Genomic DNA, 18,201 nt, shown 5'->3' with positions numbered 1-18,201 from the left:
CCAGTTGATTTGGACTTTCTGACTGGATTTTAAAAACTATTTTTTCAGTTTTCTAAATCTAGAGGTACAGAGTTTGGATATATTCTTGAAGGGAGGGCAGGCAGGATCCCATATGGAAGAAATTGTTAAACAAGAGGGCTCCGTATTGTTCATAAAGTAGAAAAGAATTGAATACCCAGCCTTTTGAAGAATGAGCAGTCCGTTTGTTCTCTGTTAACGATGTTTTCTTTCCTTATTTAATGCCTCACCATGGAGCTCTGATTTCCTTAGAGCTGGGAGATTGTGGCGGCCAACCGCGTGGTCCTCAGTTGTTCCACAAGCCATTGTCCTCCAAATGCGACTCAGCCCCAACTCTTTCAGTGCGGTTTCTTTGGGGAGTCCTGGCTGGACTTCACATGGCTCATGAATGCTTAAATATTCCATCTGGTCTGCAAACATGTCACGGGAAGATGGATTTTCTTAGTTTGTGAAGTATTTGAGCTGGTTCGTCTCTCCTCAGGGTATAGAAGTAGACTCTCTATCTGCCATGTACTTCTGGAAGGAGGGACAAGGAAGTGTCAGCTATGTTTGCTCTCTGTATTCCCAGGTTGTCACTTTTGAGTCACAAGGTCATTGCTTAGGAGCTGGGCTGTTCAGATATCATCAGCCTCAATTCTGGCTCCTCCGCTAACCTTCCCAATTTGTGTGTTGAGAGAATGGAACAGTCTACCCAGAAGACTCTCCGTGATCTTTGTAATATAAAATGTGTCCTAGAGAGTATGTTTTGGAAATTATTATTCCTGCAAGGGGATCTTAAATCCAGACTCAGTGTAAACACGAGGATGGCCTAATCTTCAGGATTCCGATGAAGGATTTTTTTGACTCCACCCCTCCACCTTTTTAAAAAAACATTTTCCCTTTTTTCCTTGTAGCTACTAAGCTGCCTTATCTGTGTTCAATGCCAGTGCGAAATTAAAGCTGGATTTTTACTTACTGACAGATTTTTATGGTTACTTAGGCTTGCAGAAATAAATCTTTTTAATTAGACAAGAAGTGAATATACCTGAATTTCCAAACCTCTTTTCCTATTGGACGTTTCTGGGCGGCAGCACGTGTGGCAGATGGGATGATATTCTTTTAACAGGTCTACTAAATTAATTGTGGGGTGTTTGTCTTCAAAGTCAGTGGATGTGAACCTTGTTGAACCGATCACATCTTTCAGGTCCTCCTGTCACATGAACATTTAGTCACACGCCCCCCCCCCCCCAAATTTGTGCATTTCATTCAAGTCAGCTTCAAAATGAGCCCTTGAAATAGAGATCCTTAAAATGAAATTCAGCTTAAGGGAGCTGCTGATTTCTCACTGTTCCTTTAGCAGGGGAAAGAAAACAGTGGCCTCATTTTTGACATCATTGCTGACTTTGTCCAGGAAGGGCCGAGATTCTGCAGGTCGACCTGGATGGCGTGGCCCCTTGTGGAGTTTGTTAGTTTGCTATTCAAAGGACACGTGATGGAAATACCAATTGTAAACGTACTAAAAACTTCCATGTTTAATTTATAATATCAGTAATACTATGAGGTAACGCCTTGATGGAGACTGTTTTGGAATGCAGATTGACTCTTTCCCTTGAAATTTCGGGACCCCTGGGGGATTAGCACTCTCCTGGTGCTGCCTTTCCAAATTGGAATGGAGCGACTGCCGCCCCGGTCTGTGCCGACCGGTCTTGGTAGCTTTTCCATTGCCATTTAAGAGTGTGCACGCCTTAAGGGTAAAAGCCTCAAAAGACTTGTCATTCCATTAAAGAGAATGTGGACGATGTTTTCCTTCCCCTGTGGAGAAAAACAGGAGCACGCTACTGTACCACATCCCCCACAGTAAAAGCCTAGCATAAAAATGTCTCACTCCCTTTGTTCAAGTACTTTCTTAGGGCTCAGCAGTCACTGAAGGGAATGATCCCGGAATTGCATGATGCTTGCTACTTTTGTAATGTACTCTCTCTGTGCTTATGTTTTGGAAGTGAGACTTCTTATTCACTGTATATATCCTGACCCTCTAACTTTGTCTCTCCTGTCTACCAGGCCTCCCCCTTGTCTACCTTAGAACTAGGAGTACAGCCAGTCTGACTAACCTAGAGCACCAGATCTATGCTAGAGGTACAGTATAGCCAAGCGAGGGCTTGTTTTATTTTGCTACTTGAAGAACTGCCTTGTCCATCAATTTCATGTGAATGGGAGCCGGATGGGATACCCTGGGTTTGAGCACAGGGAGCACTTCCAGCTGAGGACCAGAGGGCTCCTGCTGTCAGGAGCGGGTGATGTGCCGCGTCTTCTGTCCGCCCTGACCCTCGGTGGAGGTGGAATCAGCCCGTCAGCATCTGGGGCAGAGATCCCCAGCGTCTGTGGTGATTTCTGTCTCATTTGGAAAAGCGAGGAAATGGAGCAAAGCTGCCCTCCATCAGGCAGTGCTTCATGTCTTTGTTGATAGGATCCTCGGTGGGCACCGAGGGCAGTGCAGGGGCGCCATGGAGTGGAGACTGTTGTGATCAGGAACCGAGCCAAGGAAAAATTTCCCAGGAAATAGTTGCTCAGGCACAGACCTTGATTTCTTTAACTGTAACTTGAAGTGCTTCAGAGATAGAAAATAAAATGCTTTAGTTCTGTCTCTGACCCTTTAACTTTCCTTAAGAATTTGACTAATAAGTAAATATGATTGGAAATAGCAAAAGCTTCCAGGAATGGGAATCCCACGATGTTCTTTCCTTTAGTTGTAGGAAGGAGTATGATTTAATCGGTATGATTTGTGTCTGTGCTTGGCCAGCATCAGGTCCTGCCAGGGTCATGATATATTTTGTAAAAAAGACCGTGTGAGCGTCCTCTACCAGGAGTTCAGACCAGCGGTGTTCATGCACGGGGGCCATACAGGGAGGGGTTTTCCCTAGAGGTTTTGCCGAGACGGATGTGTATGTGTGTGGGGGGGGTGGTTCACAAAGGAAGCCCGTGATTGAATCTTCATTTATTAACCAATTTAGATGCTCAGCTTTTCTACATCTCTTATTTAATCTTTCAGGCTAATCTTGCAACCTGGGCACCTTAGCTGGTGAGGGAGGTGAAGTCATTTGCCTTCATGTACATGACGAGCTGGTAGCGGGCCTGGGACTTGAATTGATTTCTTTTTTTTTTTAAAGATTTTTTTTATTTATTTGACAGAGAGACAGATCACAAGTAGGCAGAGAGGCAGGCAGAGAGGGAAGCAGGCTCCCTGATAGAGCAGAGAGCAGAGATGCGGGACTCGATCCCAGGACCCTGGGATCATGACCCGAGCCGAAGGCCGAGGCTTTAACCCACTGAGCCACCCAGGTGCCCCTTGAATCTATTTCTTATGATTTACAAACCATGTCCTTTCTGATAGACTGGACGCTTCTATGGTGTGAAAACCTACCCTGTTTATAAGGGTCACATTGCTCTGTGAGACAAGTCCAGCAGGCAAGAAATTTCCTCAGCCAGATGAAGCCCAGGTTGGAAGTGAGGAGCCTTAGGTCCTCTCGGCCTATGACAGAACGAGGTCTGGTCACTAGCAGCAGACTTTCTGGGGCCCCCAGGGACTGCCGCTCCCTTGGATGGGCTTGAGAACATTGTTCGCTGGTGCTGTGCCAAAGACAAGGACGCGGTTGATTTGGACCCTAGTGCGGGAGATGTTGGGTCTGTCCCCTGGTGTCAGGTTGGGCTTTGTGGGCATTCCTTGTTTATTCTCAGCGAGGCCGGCTGCTGAAGTCTGTGCTGTTGTGTGTAATCGACACAGGATGCTTGGGGACCTGAGCAGTGTGCCTGCCCTGACTCCTTCGTTCCAGAGCGACATGCTTGGGACTGTCTGTACGGACTCCTAGCACTTTTCTTCTGTATGACGGTGTGATCAAAGCCATTTGCCACCTGCTCTTTTTTAATCTAATTTGCAAATGGAAACTTCCAGTCTGGCTCACAGTGGGGTATGAAAGCACATCTGGCTGCTTTGCCTCCTGGGTCCTTTATCTGCTGTAATAAAGCAGATCTCTCGTGCATGCCTGGAGACGGAGGTGCCTTTCAAGGTGGCGCAGTAAGTGCTGCTTACCCGCAGACAGCTCTTAAATCTTTTACTCCCCCTCTGCTCCTGTCACCAGCCTCACAGCTACTCCTTAATTTTGTACTTGATGTCATTTTTTTTTTTTAAAGCCAACCTTGCGAACTCAGTGAGGCCATTGGCATGGGAAATGCATGTCTTCTAGGTGATGATCTAGGAGATATTCTAGGAGATTATCATCAGAAGTATGTAGGGTGTTTGTGAAGGCTAACCATAGAACTGGAGGGACACGCTGCAAACTATTTGTTTATTTTATCGGATTACTGTGTCTTAGACTCCCTTGAGCCACTGTCCTTACCGAAACAGAACCTGCCTTAGCTTAAATTGCTTGTTTTTGTAGCATTTATAGTACTAGCTTCTGAAAACTTCAGAAGACGCAAAGGAGAAGAAAATAAATTATTATTTTTTTTAAGATTTTTATTTATTTATTTGACAGAGAGAGAACACAAGTAGGCAGAGAGGCAGGCAGAGAGAGAGGGAAGCAGGCTCCCTGCTGAGCAGAGAGCCCGACGCGGGGCTCGATCCCAGGACCCCGGGATCATGACCTGAGCCGAAGGCAGAGGCTTAACCCACTGAGCCACCCAGGCGCCCCTAAATTGATTACTTTTTAAAAGGCAATAGCAATTAGTGACTTTGATGGTCCTGGCCCAGGCCTTATTCTAGTGGAGGGAGAAGGCAGGGTCATTGTAGTTTACTTTCTCGTTTGGCTGGCAGGAAGCATGTGGACCTGTAAGGTGCATTTAATTTTGCTCTAGTGTTCTCAGTGGGCAGCCGCGGTCACCTCGAGGTGTCATTTTCTGCAGCCGCAGACCATGTGGGTCCTGGTCTTTCTAAGGCCGTCTTTGTGCTTTAGAGCTGGACATGCCGGAAGATTGGGCCATGGCCTGTTCTGTCGGTAGAGCCCGCGTGGTGTGAGCACATCGCTGCTGCCTTTATGGTTCCTGCCACCTCCTCCCGCTTTGTCTCAGTACGACCCAAGACCCATAGACCCACCGACTGGTAGAGGAGGCGCAGGCCCTTGGCTCTCCTCTTGGCGTGCCCATGCCGCTCCGGGTCAGACCACATGGCAGGGCAGTGGTGCCCGCAGAAGGATCTCAGGGCAGCCTGGGTGCTGGAAAGCCATTTCTGGCCACATAGACTCTCACTTCTCTCTTAAGAGAGTTTATAGTCCGGTCTCTGGAATTTGGGTACTTACAATTTTGGATTGATTGGTGTTTCTTTCCAGTTTCCCTGCTTAGAAGCTGTTTTGTGAAAAGAAACCATACTTTATGCTCCTTTTGTAGTCTCCCCATTGCCTGCCTCATAGCAGACGGTAATGGTTTCAATGTGAAAAAATGAGCTGAAGATTTCATTTAAAAACTTTTGGGATAGTATATTTCTCATCTTCCAGGGAGGGCGAAAATAACTATTAGTTTAAGAGGATAGAAGAGAATGTTTTTATTTTGTTAAAAGATGCATAGCATGACAAGTGTAGCTTTCGTAGAAAGGGAATCTTTATTAAAGGGCAGGCATTTTGGACAAAGTTGGAATAAGTCTGTGCGCTGTATCTTGCTACAGTTCGGGTCCCTCATGGAGAATATATTCCTTGGGCCTCGTGGGGTACCAGTTAGGGCCTGGTACCTTCTCTTGATTTAAGGCCCCCAAGAGTTGTGGGAGGATTGGGGGCTGGGGGTCGTCCCACATCACGGCCAGTTGTCGGGGGGGACTGTCCCCACATAGCAGGCAGCAGAGGACACGGAGATCCCTTGTGTCCCATCACACACCGATGGTGGCTCTGTGTCTGTGGCTGCCACCGTCAGCCCCTTTGCATGAGAGACGGGACACCGCGTGCAGGTCCGGGGAGGGTCTCTGCTGCGCAGACGGGGCCCGTGCTAACAGCCTTTCCTCTGCTTGCCCGCAGCAGAGGTGAAGACGCCCAAGCGACGGCAGCCCTTTGTCCCTTTTGCTCTGAGGAACCACACAGGCTGCACTTTGTGGTTTGCCACCCTGACCACCACGCCCACCAGGTAAGGCCCCCAGAGTGTCCCCCGAGCCGTCTCTGCCACCAGGAGCTCCTCAGCACCAGCCCAGCAGCGCAAGCTGGGCCCCTTCTGGAAGCCCTCAGGATTGTACTGGAATTGGCAACTTGCTGTCTGGCTGAGATTGATGATGGGGTGGAACCTGTAGCTGGAGAAGTAGGTCCTAAGTCTGAAATACCCACATTCTGATCCCGACCCTGGCACACATTATGTTTAAGGAAAAAGTCAAGCGAACGAAGGATGCGTGTAAGAAGTGGGAAGGAGAAGCCATCCCGCCTTTTCTCCTCGGTCCCTACTCCCTTTTAAAAGAAGCTGAATGTGGTTATTAAACCAGACACCCTGCATTTTTCTTCCAAAATGGCTTTAAAAACCCCTCCCACATCCCCCTCACCGAGAATTATCTTCCAAACCTCAAACAGTTCACCCCAGATGGAAGTGAGTGGAGCTTGGAGAACAAAGGAGAATTTACCTGGGCCGAGGATGTTCTCTACCAGCTTCCTGCCTGTGTAGACCTTGGCTCTCCCCTCCAAACGCATGCCAATCTTTCCAGTTTAGGGAACGAGATGCTTGAAGTAAATAACAGAACTAGCCAATTTGAAGCCACCTTTCTCCTGCCATTCCTAGTTAGGGTAAAGCGGTGATCGATTTCAGCTGTTTCCAAAGCTTCACCGACACTGCGATTGTCACAAAGATAACGGCAGTCTCTGATCTTGTAGGTCATCCCGGTAGCCAGGCTCTCTGGGGATCGAGTTCCAGGAGGGTTTCTGCCCCCCAGTCCCGAGCTCTGGGTGAGACGGAGTTAAGCGAGAAGGAAGGCCGTGCTGGTATTGTCTGATTTGTTTCCAGGGCTGCGCTGTCCCACAGCGGGAGTCCGGGGCTCGTTCCAGAAGGCAATGGCACATTTCTTGATGACGCTCACAATGTCAGTGAATGGCGGGAAGTCCTCACGGGGGAGGAGATTCCCTTTGAATTTGAAGCAAGAGGAAAGCTTAGACACAGGTAAAGTGTGGTTCATCCTTTTCCTTTCCCCAAAATATACTGTATAGACAAAAGATTGTCCCTAGTGTTTTGCCTTTTCATGTGCCTTTATTAATGATTTTAATGTTTCATTTTTAAAAGGGATTTCGAAAACCAAGGTTTCCTTTCTCTATTTTGGAAATATGCTTCTTTCCATTAATTATCCTTCTGTTTGACATGAGAGTTGATGGCCCGTGTGTTGCCGATAATATGATTGAGGCAAAGGCAGGTGACAACACTCAAGTTCATTGTTACATTAGTTCCAGGTGTACAACATAGCGATTCAGCAACTCTCCATTACCCTGTGCTTGCCACGAGTGCGACTGCCATTGGTCACCGTGCGGCACTATTACCGTGCCCCCACCTGTGTTTCCTGGACTGTACCTTTTCTCCTCAGTGACTTGTTCTTCCCATAACCGGAATGACACACTCTTCTTAAAAGGTTATCAAACCATGTTGATTTCGGTTTTTAAGATGCGTGTGTGCCACATAGCGCTTTCAGCAGGCAGGTGGTTTCAGAAGCAGGGCCAGGAAGGATAAGAAATTCTGATTCTGAGGAGGATAACACTGACTCATCGAGGGAGACTGCCGGCCCATGCACTGTCGGAACGGCCAGCCAAAGGATTGCAAAAAACATGAAAGAAGGTTCTGTCTCGTTACTGAGAGGTCATAAAATGGCCTTTTATTTGCAAACATGTTTAAGAGGGATCCAGTGGACAGTGAATAGGTTAAAATTTTAGCATTTGAGCCTCATATCCATTGTCAAGCGGAGCTGAAACTGAAGCACTCGGCTTCAACCTTCTGCGCTCTTGGGTTTTCATGGCACTTGAAGTCTTTGTGTGCAAACCTACTCCCGAGGGAAACAGTTCTTCCTTGTGCATGACCTGTACCAGCACACATTATTCTCTTGGGGCTGGCTTTCTGGACTCGGAAAGATTGAGTTTATAAAACCACCGTGCTGGGCACATGTACCTGGAAGCCATGGTAGAATTTCCAGGGACGAGTGGCGAGTGTGTTCCTGTTCCACAAAGTTCCTGGAGAAGCTAATTATAGAACTGTTGGCTGTATTTCTTCACCAGCACTGCCTCCCTTGTGTCAGAAGGGGTTTGACCTCTTTGTCATTTCCGTTTTAGCGGACATGTCTAGTAACCCATTTCAAGTCCCACTGTTCTGCTTGAATTCATCAAAATAAATGCCTCCTCTGGCTTTTCCGTCTTTGGCACACTGTACCCCATTCCCTGCCTTCCTCCCCCTTTCCTGTCAGCCTCAAATCCAGTTCCCCGTTTCAGCCTTCTGGCTTGAATTAGGCAAAATCTAAAATAGAATTAAATTTGCAATTTCCTCCTGTGCCTCCTGTTCTGCCCACTGCCTTCTGCCCCAGTTCCAGCCAGGCACTTTAGCCCTGAAACTCCAAGGGCTCCATCTCTCATAACCTGTCTGTAGTCTTGCAGGACTGAAGCCAAACAACGGAATGTGATTCTGAGAGAAGTAGGATATTCAACAAGGGAACCGAGAAAAAATTTGTCATTTTATGCATTTCCGAGAGTGTGGTTTTATGATGAAATTGCTGGTACAACAGTTTTACTCGCCCACTGGAATGGTTCTAGCTGACGTCATGATTTTATAGAGGTGGGGGTGGGTGGGGGAAGGACCTGGGCTTGTGCACAGGATTTGCGAAGTTTGTACAAAGGGAGGGTAAATGCCACTCTCGCTCAGGCTTTACAGATCTCGTTCGTTTGTTTTAAGTATAACACCCAGTTAAAATGTTCTCCTGATTTTTCTTGCATTAGGTAATCACCAAAAGGCTTAGCCAACTGGGTTTTTATGTAGTTATATAGTAAATCAGATTTGACTCTTTGCTTCTACTTTCCTTCCCTTTTGAAGATCGTGCTTAACGTCCTTTCCCATGTTCTGCCTGATAGGCACACCCACGACCTCCGGATTCACCAGCTACAAGTGAGAGTGAACGGCTGGGAGCAAGTGAGCCCCGTGTCTGTGGACAAAGTTGGGACATTTTTCCGCTACGCAGCACCGGATAAGAATTCATCTTCCTCTACGGTGTGTGGCTGTCTAATGGGGGTTTTGTGGCACGATTGTGCCCTGGCCACATGCCCTTAATGCCAGATGGTCAGCCTGTAAGCTTGTTCTCGTGAGCTTTCCTGGTCCCTCATTTCCCCTAGCTCTAGGAAGAAGGCATAAGATAATTTGGGGTCAGTCATAGGCATTTGTAGTCGATATGTAGATAAGCCACCGATGGTTAATTTCGGTAGAAAAAACAAGATCCAAATTACCGAGAACACATACTCCCTCACCTCTGCAGACCCATCTCATACTCGGTTGGCCCAACTGGCAGTTTACTAATCTGCTAAACGTGTTTTGGCTCTGTTTCTGCATATCGTTACGTTTCTTTTAACGCTGTTCCGTGATCCTTCTGTCTCCACGTCTCCAAATTCTTTCTGGCATCAAGACCAATGTCCACTGTTAGTCATTTTCTGATCACACATCCTTTCACATGCCCTCATCCTAATGGCACCCTAGCCTGTGGTTTTAGGGGTTGGAGGGCCAGCCTGGGGAGTGACGCCGGTGGCCTCCTTCTCGAGAACATGCAGGTGGATGCTGGCATCCTGGCTGGTGTGGCCACCGCCGGTGCTCTTGCCCAGTGCTCAGTCCTACTTTGTAGACCTGCATTCCTCTCTGGGGAGCCAGGGATGAGTGGGAAGGTGCAGATTTGCAAGGACCATCATAGCTTTCCTTTTTCTGCCTTTATTCATGAAAAATACTCTCGGAGAACACTGTTCCTTCCACTTCTCCTGTGCCCCGAGTTTCTTAAAAAAGGAAACTTTCTAGATTACATTCCTACTTAAATTTACATTCCGGTCATGAAAGGACTGATTCCCCCAAGGAAACCTTTCTGTTGTATTCTGTCTGGAGAAATTCTGTGTGTGTGGAATGGTTGAAAAATAAGTATTACTTTTCCCATATCCTCTAAGATAAGATGTTTTCTCTTCATGGTAGACCATGCTTTGCTAAGAGTGTTTATAAATCCCACCCTTTCAAGCAGATTACATTGTCATTGAATTTCATGATGCCTGTAATCCTAGGTCTGTGCTAACTCTCTGACTTGTGGACTCTTTCCTAGATTGGCAGCCCAAGCAGCAGAACGAATATTATTCATCCCCAGGTTTATGTGAGTATGGTTTTCCTGTGTCCTTGTGTTTACTGACTATATATATTGCCTTTGAACTGTCCATAGACATCCTGGTGATCACAGCACTGTGTCACCTGAATGTGATTAGAATTCATCTTTGTCCTTTCTTATTAACGATTACCTTCCTTTGATAAGAACTTTCAAGGAAATGCTTCCACTAACTTGGTATGTTAGACTGAATGTTATAGGGGAGGAGGAGAAAATGCAAATGTGTGGTCCAAAGTTCCCTTCTCCTCTTCCCTTTTTCTTTTTTTAAGAGAGAGAGAGAGTGTGTGTGCGTATGTGGGGTGGGGGGCATGGAGTGGAGAGGGGTAAAAGGAGAGGGCGAGAGAGAGAATCTTAAGCAGGCTTCACACCCAACGTGGAGCCCAGCGCAGGGCTCAGTTTCACAACTCTGAGATCAAGACCTGAGCCAAAACCGAGTTAGATGCTTAACTGAAAGAGCCACCCAGGTGCCCCCCTTTCTCTTTCTATGTTAAAATATAAATTAATCCTGTATGGCTGGCTATATGCATTTCCTAGGTTTTGGTCCCAAGGTCATGAAAGTAAATAAGAACGAAAAACACTAAGATTTTTTTTTTTCCATTTGGCTTTTGAAACACTATCAGAAGATGATATTAAAAAACTGTCTTCAGGGTTTTGCTCATAATTTCTTCTCTCTGGTGGTAGTGAGTTCTGAAATACGAGATTTTAGGTAAGCTTGGAGGCAGGAGCAGCAAAGTTTAAAACCATCATTCTTGGGCCTTGGCTCTGTTGGGCTTTACCAGGCTAGGTCAGTGGGAGCTTTGCTGATGGGTGTGCCCTGGATTGTGTCCCTCTAGAAACCCTCCAGAAAATGACAATTTGTCTTTGCCTTGGGATTTCCTGGAAGATTTGGTTCAAAACATGGAACTCTTCATTTTACTGTGCATTAGGGTTGGTTTCCACGTACTGTTTGTTTTAATAAGAAAGTTGGTAGTATGAATGCTTGGATGCGGCGTCATTGGTTTCTCCAGTAAAAACAGTATTGTCAGTAAGTTCTGGACACTCATTCAAAGAATGATGGTTGTAGAAACCTTCTCTTTGGTGTACCTGATGTGGGGTTTGATACTTAAAAAAAAAAAAAAAAAAAAAATTCCCTGGCCCTTGGTAGTAGAATGAAACGTGTGTCGACTGTGTGAATGAACGTGTGGAAATGAAGTGGTGGCTGCGACCCAAGACCAAAAAGAAGTGATTTCCCTCCACCCTGTTGAGTCTCGGAGCCTCAGTGTCCTGTTTGTGAAAAAGCCATCGCTGAACGGAGCCGAAAAAGTTGTGAGGAAGAGCAGTTTGATTTTAAAGTCCTTTGAAAAACAAATGTTGCCTTTTTATAGGCATGGCACCGAGTCACGTATGGGCCTACGATGTAATTTTTATGACATTTAGGGGGAAAAACTAATTATTGTTCCTGTGAAAGTCATGCCAGTACAGACAACTCTTTCCTACACACTCTCTGGGTTTTACAAAGACAAGTTCTAACCTCGAAAGACTTCTTTCTGTTTTTCTGTGTGTGTTGGGCTGTATCCAGCTCATTGTTAGTTTCAAGGAGTGTTTCTCACTTTAATGGTAATCTGGGAGAAAAATACCACAGAAGGTAAATCATTTCATGTTTTGCAAAGTCTCACCCCAGTATTCCTGAACATTTAGCTGCTTTGGATGATCTCTATTCCCCTCCAGTAGAGTTGAAAACAAGCCTCGTTCATAGTTTCCATATAAGGGCTGATGTGTAGGAACCCAAGGGCATTGGGTGAATGAAGGGTAATTTCCAGCAGACAGTTTCTTATCAAATTGCAGGAAGTTTGGAAGATTTAATAGGTTATTATGGGTCTTAGTTTCTTTATAATGTGTCTAGAGGCCTAGGACTGATTTTTCTTTGTGACACATTTTGTGATACCACGTCTGAGTAGAGTGTCTGTCTTTCTAGAAATGTTTAGAATTGGCTGTTTTAACAGTGTGTATCTCTATAGAATATTCAGTCCCATGAAAGATGAGTGATTTTAGGGCTTAATGACTAATTTCACCAAAGGGTTATAGTAATATTAAGATTTTGATTTAGGCCTTCTGGTTGGTATTGGTATATTTTCTGTGTTTCTTCAAGAGCCCAACTATGGTTCTTCTATTCCTGTCTTTTCCCTAGTTCTCTTCGCTCCCACCTGTTCGGGTGGTCTTTGCCGTGACGATGGAAGGCAGCGCCCGGAAAGTCATCACTGTCCGGTCTGCCCTCATTGTTAAGAACAGGCTTGAGACGCCCATGGAGCTGAGACTGGATAGCCCGTCAGCTCCAGACAGTGAGTTTTGCCATAGTCTGTCTCCCTTTTGTCTTGAGATGGTCAGCCTTTTGGGTGGAAGACCATTCCCTGAAGATGCTGACCCTTTTTTCTGTGGCAGAGCCTGTGGTGCTTCCTGCTATCATGCCAGGGGATTCGTTCGCAGTGCCTTTACATCTCACTTCCTGGCGGCTACAGGCCCGGCCCAAAGGATTGGGTGTGTTTTTCTGTAAGGCTCCTATTCACTGGACCAATGTAGTGAAGACTGCAGAGGTTAGCAGCAGCAAACGAGAGTGCCACTCTATGGACTTGGACAAAAGCCGATTCTTCAGGTATGCACGGTGCTGCAATGGCATGTGAATTTTGCTTTAAAAAAAAAAACAACTCTTTTTCTCTCTGAGGACCCTTAGAGATTCACTTGTGCTTGTTTAAAACCCTTAAGTTCTTATTCCTTAAGTCCTTGTGTTAGAGTTTATAAGGATTCGATTGTTAATCTTTGGGGGGGTGGGACTGTTGCTTATCATTTGATATTTATGGGAGAAACAACCAACACACACACTACTCACACATGTAAGGTAAGAAACTTGTATGTGTGCATCAGCAGAAAAAGAGGACATGTACAGAGGGAAGAAAAAAAATATTTCTGGTTCCCATTCCTAAATTGAGAAGCAGTTTCTTGGGGTTGAAAGTTCTTCAAATGACAGATTTCAAAAGAATTTGAAGGAAGCCTCATGAACCTAGTACTGAAATTCCTTGGGGACCTTAACAAAGTTATCTAATCATTTAGACTCCTGTTTTCCTCTCCTGAAGAGTATAAGTAATACATTTCTAGAGTTGGGTTGGTATTGTTTGGTCCTTCAGAACTTGGACTTTAAACTTACTTAGACTAGAGACTATCAGCTTTAGTTTTCTCTCTAGTGAAGACAGGCATTCATTTAGTTTAAACTTACAGAAGAGGGGCCAAAATAGTGCAAGGAATTCCAGTGCACCCTTTACCCAGACCGGCCAATGGTAAACAGACTGAAGAGAGAATTGAATAAATACACAGCTGTAATGGACTGTTTTAACACTTTCCTGTCGTAATTTACGAAACAAACAATAAAGATATGAGAGGATTTGAACAGTGCTGTCCATCAGTGCTTGTCACAATTGGCATTTATAAAACACTTTAACCAACAGCTCCAGATTGTACACTCACTTCATGTGTGTATGGAATAGTCATCAAGAGAGACCATCTACTGGGCCATAAAACAAAGATCAGCAAATATTAAAAGAATTGGAACCATACACAATAAATGTCATCACCACAGTAGGATTAGTAACAATAAGTAACAATCAGTAACAATAAGATGCCTATAAAATCCCTAAATATTTGGAAATTATACAGTAGATTTCTAAATAACCCAAGGGTCAAAAATAGAAATCACAAAAGAATTCAAAATATTTTAGGGCACCTGGGTGGCTCAGTTGTTAAGCGTCTGCCTTCGGCTCAGGTCATGATCTTAGGGTCCTGGGATCAAGTTCTGCATACAGCTCCCTGCTCTGCAGGGAGCCTGCTTCACCCTCTCCTTCTGCCACTCCCCCTGCTTGTGTTCCCTCTCTCTCTGTCAAATAAATAAAATCTTAAAAAAAATATTTTGAACTGAATAATAATAACAACTAGACATTAAAATGTGGGGGGAAGCAGCAAAAGCAGTTCTAGAGTGTTTTGTTTTTTTGAGAAATGTGTAGCTTTTAAAATTTATTTATTTATTTGTCAGAGAGAGAGAGCACAGGCAGGGGGAGTGGCAGGCAGAGGGAGAAGCAGGCTCCCCACTGAGCAAGGAGCCCGATGCGGGACTTGATCCCAGAACCCTAGGATGTGACCTGAGCTGAAGGCAGACTCTTAACCAACTGAGCCATTGAAGCATCCCGAGAAATGTGTAGCTTTTAATGGTCTTAGTAGAAAATAAGGAAGATATAAAGTCAATGATCTAAGCTTCTGCCTTAAGGTAAAAAAAGAACAGCACATTAGACACAAACAAATACAAAAAGCACCTGATAAAAATAAATCTGGAAATCAGTGAAATAGAAAACAAACATAGAGAAAATCAATAGTGTCAATTTGGCTTTTTGTAAGGATTAATAAATTCGGTTAGATGTCTAATAAGACTGATCAAGGAGAAAAGAAAGAAAACACAGGTTACCAATATAAGGAATGAAAAGAGGAGACATTACTACAGATCCTACAGACATTAAAGGGAGATTTCTTTGAACAAACTTGTACAAATAAATTCTAACCTGGAATGACAGATTTCTTAAAAAAATACGGATTACCAAAACTGGCACAAAGAAGAAATAGAAAATCCAAATAGCCCAATATATCTTAAATATAATATTTATAAACTTTTTAAAAAAAGATTTTATTTATTTATTTGACAGAGATCACAAGTAGGCAGAGAGGCAGGCAGAGAGAGAGGGGGAAGCAGGCTCCCTGCTGAGCAGAGAGCCTGATGCGGGGCTTGATCCCAGGACCCTGAGATCATGACCTGAGCTGAAGGCAGAGGCTTTAACCCACTGAGCCACCCAGGCGGCCCTTAAATATAATTTTTAATAAAAAGCCTTCCCAGGATGAAGACTCTAGGCCCATATGGCTCCACTAGTGAATTCTTCCAAACATTTTAGGAAGAAATAGCACCAGTTCTGTGTAAAGTCTTTCAGAAAGCAGGGTAGGAGGGAACAGTTCCTCATTCATTTTATGAGGCCAGCAGATACTAAAACTGACAGATCTTATTGGGGGAAAGAAGAGAGAGAACTACAAACTCGTATTTCCCCAAGAGATAAAAAATTCTTAACAAAATATTACCAAATAGAAATCCAACAAGTGAGGTTTATTCTAGGAGTGTAAGATTATATTAACATTTGAAAATTGATAAATGTATTTTACCGTATTAACCAAAAAGACTAGAAGAAAAAACACCCATCAGATTACTCATTAAATGCAAACAAACAAAAAAGTGTTTGATAGAGGGGCACCTGGGTGGCTCAGTGGGTTAAAGCCTCTGCCTTCGGCTCAGGTCATGATCTCAGGGTCCTGGGATCGAGTCCCGCGTCGGGCTCTCTGCTCAGCAGGGAGCCTGCTTCTCTCTCTCTCTCTCTGCCTGCCTCTCTGCCTACTTGTGATCTCTCTGTCAAATAAATAAAAATCATTAAAAAAAAGTGTTTGATAGCATTCAACACCCATTCATGGTAATATTCGGCAAGTGAGGAACCAGAGGGACTTTTTCCAGTCTGTTTAAGGACATCTGTCATAAACCTACAGCTGCTGTCATGCCGCAGCTGTCATCATGCTTAATGATGAAGCCTTAAACTTTTTTTTCCCTTAAGAACCAATGACTTCATTTGATGTTGCCGTAGAAATAGCTGTTGTAGTCATAGTTGTAGTCGTAGCTGTTGTGATATGGATAAATAAACAAGAAATTGAAAAAGCTTAAAGATCTGAAAAGACAAAATTTAATGTATGCAAATGAAATGTATGTAGAAAACCATGGGCTACATAGGAAAATTATGAGGCCTGATAAATTTATCAGGATTTCAGGATTTGAGATCAACTTATAAAACTCAGTTGTATTCTTATATTCTAGCCATGAACATTTGGAAATGTGATTTTAAAAAGAAAAGCACCGAAACCCATAATTGCCCAGGAATCAATCAGAGGAATTATGTACTAGTCTTCTATGCTAGAAACGACAAAACTTGTCAAGAGATAGTAAAGAAAACCCAATAACTAAGGGAAAGCTAACCAAGTTTGTGGATTGGAAGACTCGATTTTTAAAAATTTATTTATTTATTTGACAGAGAGAGACACAGCGAGAGAGGGAACACAAGCAGGGGGAGTGGGGGAGGGAGAAGCAGGCTTCCCGCTGAGCAGGGAGCCCGATGCGGGGCTCGATCCCAGGACCCTGGGATCATGACCTGAGCCGAAGGCAGATGCTTAACGACTGAGCCCCCCAGTCCTCCCTGGAAGACTTGATATGTTTAGGATTTCCATGCTCACTAAACTGACCTGGAGGTACAACCCAGCTGGCTGTCAACAGGATGACCAATAAATAAATAAATGGCATATTCATCCATTGTCATGTGGGTCAAGTTACTAATGCATACAACAGCACGGATGCATGTTGTAGACACCTCCCATTACACACAAAAAGCCAGACACAGGGAGTGGTAAATGCTGTATCGTTCCATTTACATGCAGCTCAATGATAGGCTCGACCAATCTGTAAGTGACAAGTCAGTGGTTGCTTCTTTGTTGGGCGATGACATTGGAGGAAACTTTCTGGAATGAGAGAAAGATTGTATAACTGGTTTCGGGTAGCGGATAAAGAGGTATACATTTTTGTCAAAACTCACCAACCTGAGCATTTAAAATGACCTGTTTTAGTGTGATTTAATTATACCTCAGTAAATGATATCTTACTGCATTATTGAACCATTTTAAGGTATGCTTTCTCATACTCCACTGAGGAGGAAAAATTCAAGTTCTTTGGTTTTTACAGTGTTTTGTCTTCATAGGTTTTGTGTGGCCATAAAGAAGGAGAATTACCCGGATTATATGCCCTCAAACATATTTTCTGATAGTGCAAAACAGATCTTCAGACAGCCAGGACATACCATATACCTCCTTCCAACTGTGGTCATCTGCAACTTGTTACCTTGTGAACTTGACTTTTATGTGAAAGGGATGCCAATTAATGGGACCCTGAAACCTGGCAAAGAGGTGGCCCTCCACACAGCTGATACATCGCAGAACATTGAACTGGGTGAGCGTTTAGTCCAAGAATCATTGGTTGTAATTCTATGGAAATGTCACTGAGTATTTTGTGATCATTGGGTAAACATTTTAGAGAATTTATAGCACATATGATATCTCAGTAACCCAGCTCAAGGGATTTATGCAACTAAAAAAGAAAGAAACTTCTTAGAAAATCATCAAAAGAAAAACTGAACAAATCCAAAAAATTTAGAGGGAGGACTCAACAGAGCCCCTTTTCTGATGTTGCGCACTTGATGTGTGACTATAGGAAGTCATTTCATCTTTTCAGACAGTGCTTTTTTTCCCTGGCTGTAAAATGAGCAAAATCCTGGGTCTTTCCTCTTTTCAGGAAAGGGGAAGACATGTGCTCAGCATGCACGGGGCTCCAGGTGTTAAGTCAGGTGCTTTTACACACGTGATCCGAGGCTTGGGGTTTACACACCAGGTGATTTTCAGTGACGGGGACAAACGACGTCAACGTAGAGAACCGTTACTGTATTTGCAGCCTTTAAGGTCAAGAGGGATGCCTGGAGTTTGGGCAGGATGTATGTTGCTTTAAGTCTGTCGTAGTCACATTGGAATCATGATGACAGAGACATTTGTGTTGCTCCAGCTGTGTGAATGAGCTCACTGTGTCCTCTCATTCGATCTTCACACAACCCCTGTTTCAGGCAGACAGCTGAAATTAGCCCCATTTTACAGGCAAGGAACCCCAGACTCATTGAACTTAAGCAGCGTGTTCAACAGTGACCCGCTGACATTTCAGCGAATATGTAAATCCTTGA

The 18,201-nt window shown here is 44.4% G+C and overlaps 1 protein-coding gene across 9 annotated transcripts in view; it reads left to right on the top strand.

The window, feature by feature from the left end:
• Window positions 1-18,201, top strand: part of VPS13D (vacuolar protein sorting 13 homolog D) — a 254,700-nt gene that overhangs the window by 93,751 nt on the left and 142,748 nt on the right. For 4 of the 9 annotated variants that reach the window (XM_047723616.1, XM_047723614.1, XM_047723623.1 and 1 more), the window contains 8 exons: window positions 2,059-2,133; window positions 5,994-6,099; window positions 6,958-7,110; window positions 9,051-9,186; window positions 10,268-10,315; window positions 12,492-12,642; window positions 12,743-12,953; window positions 17,176-17,423. In XM_047723616.1, the coding sequence (XP_047579572.1) occupies window positions 2,059-2,133; window positions 5,994-6,099; window positions 6,958-7,110; window positions 9,051-9,186; window positions 10,268-10,315; window positions 12,492-12,642; window positions 12,743-12,953; window positions 17,176-17,423 (1,128 nt within the window). The remainder of the gene's footprint in view (window positions 1-2,058; window positions 2,134-5,993; window positions 6,100-6,957; window positions 7,111-9,050; window positions 9,187-10,267; window positions 10,316-12,491; window positions 12,643-12,742; window positions 12,954-17,175; window positions 17,424-18,201) is intronic. The other 5 variants (XM_047723617.1, XM_047723615.1, XM_047723620.1 and 2 more) reach the window with 3 other exon arrangements.

Source organism: Lutra lutra, chromosome 4 (assembly GCF_902655055.1).
Source record: "Lutra lutra chromosome 4, mLutLut1.2, whole genome shotgun sequence".
NCBI classification, from domain to species: Eukaryota; Metazoa; Chordata; class Mammalia; order Carnivora; family Mustelidae; genus Lutra; species Lutra lutra.
Note: the sequence above shows the minus strand (reverse complement) of the source record. Positions and strands in the feature narration are given on the sequence as shown.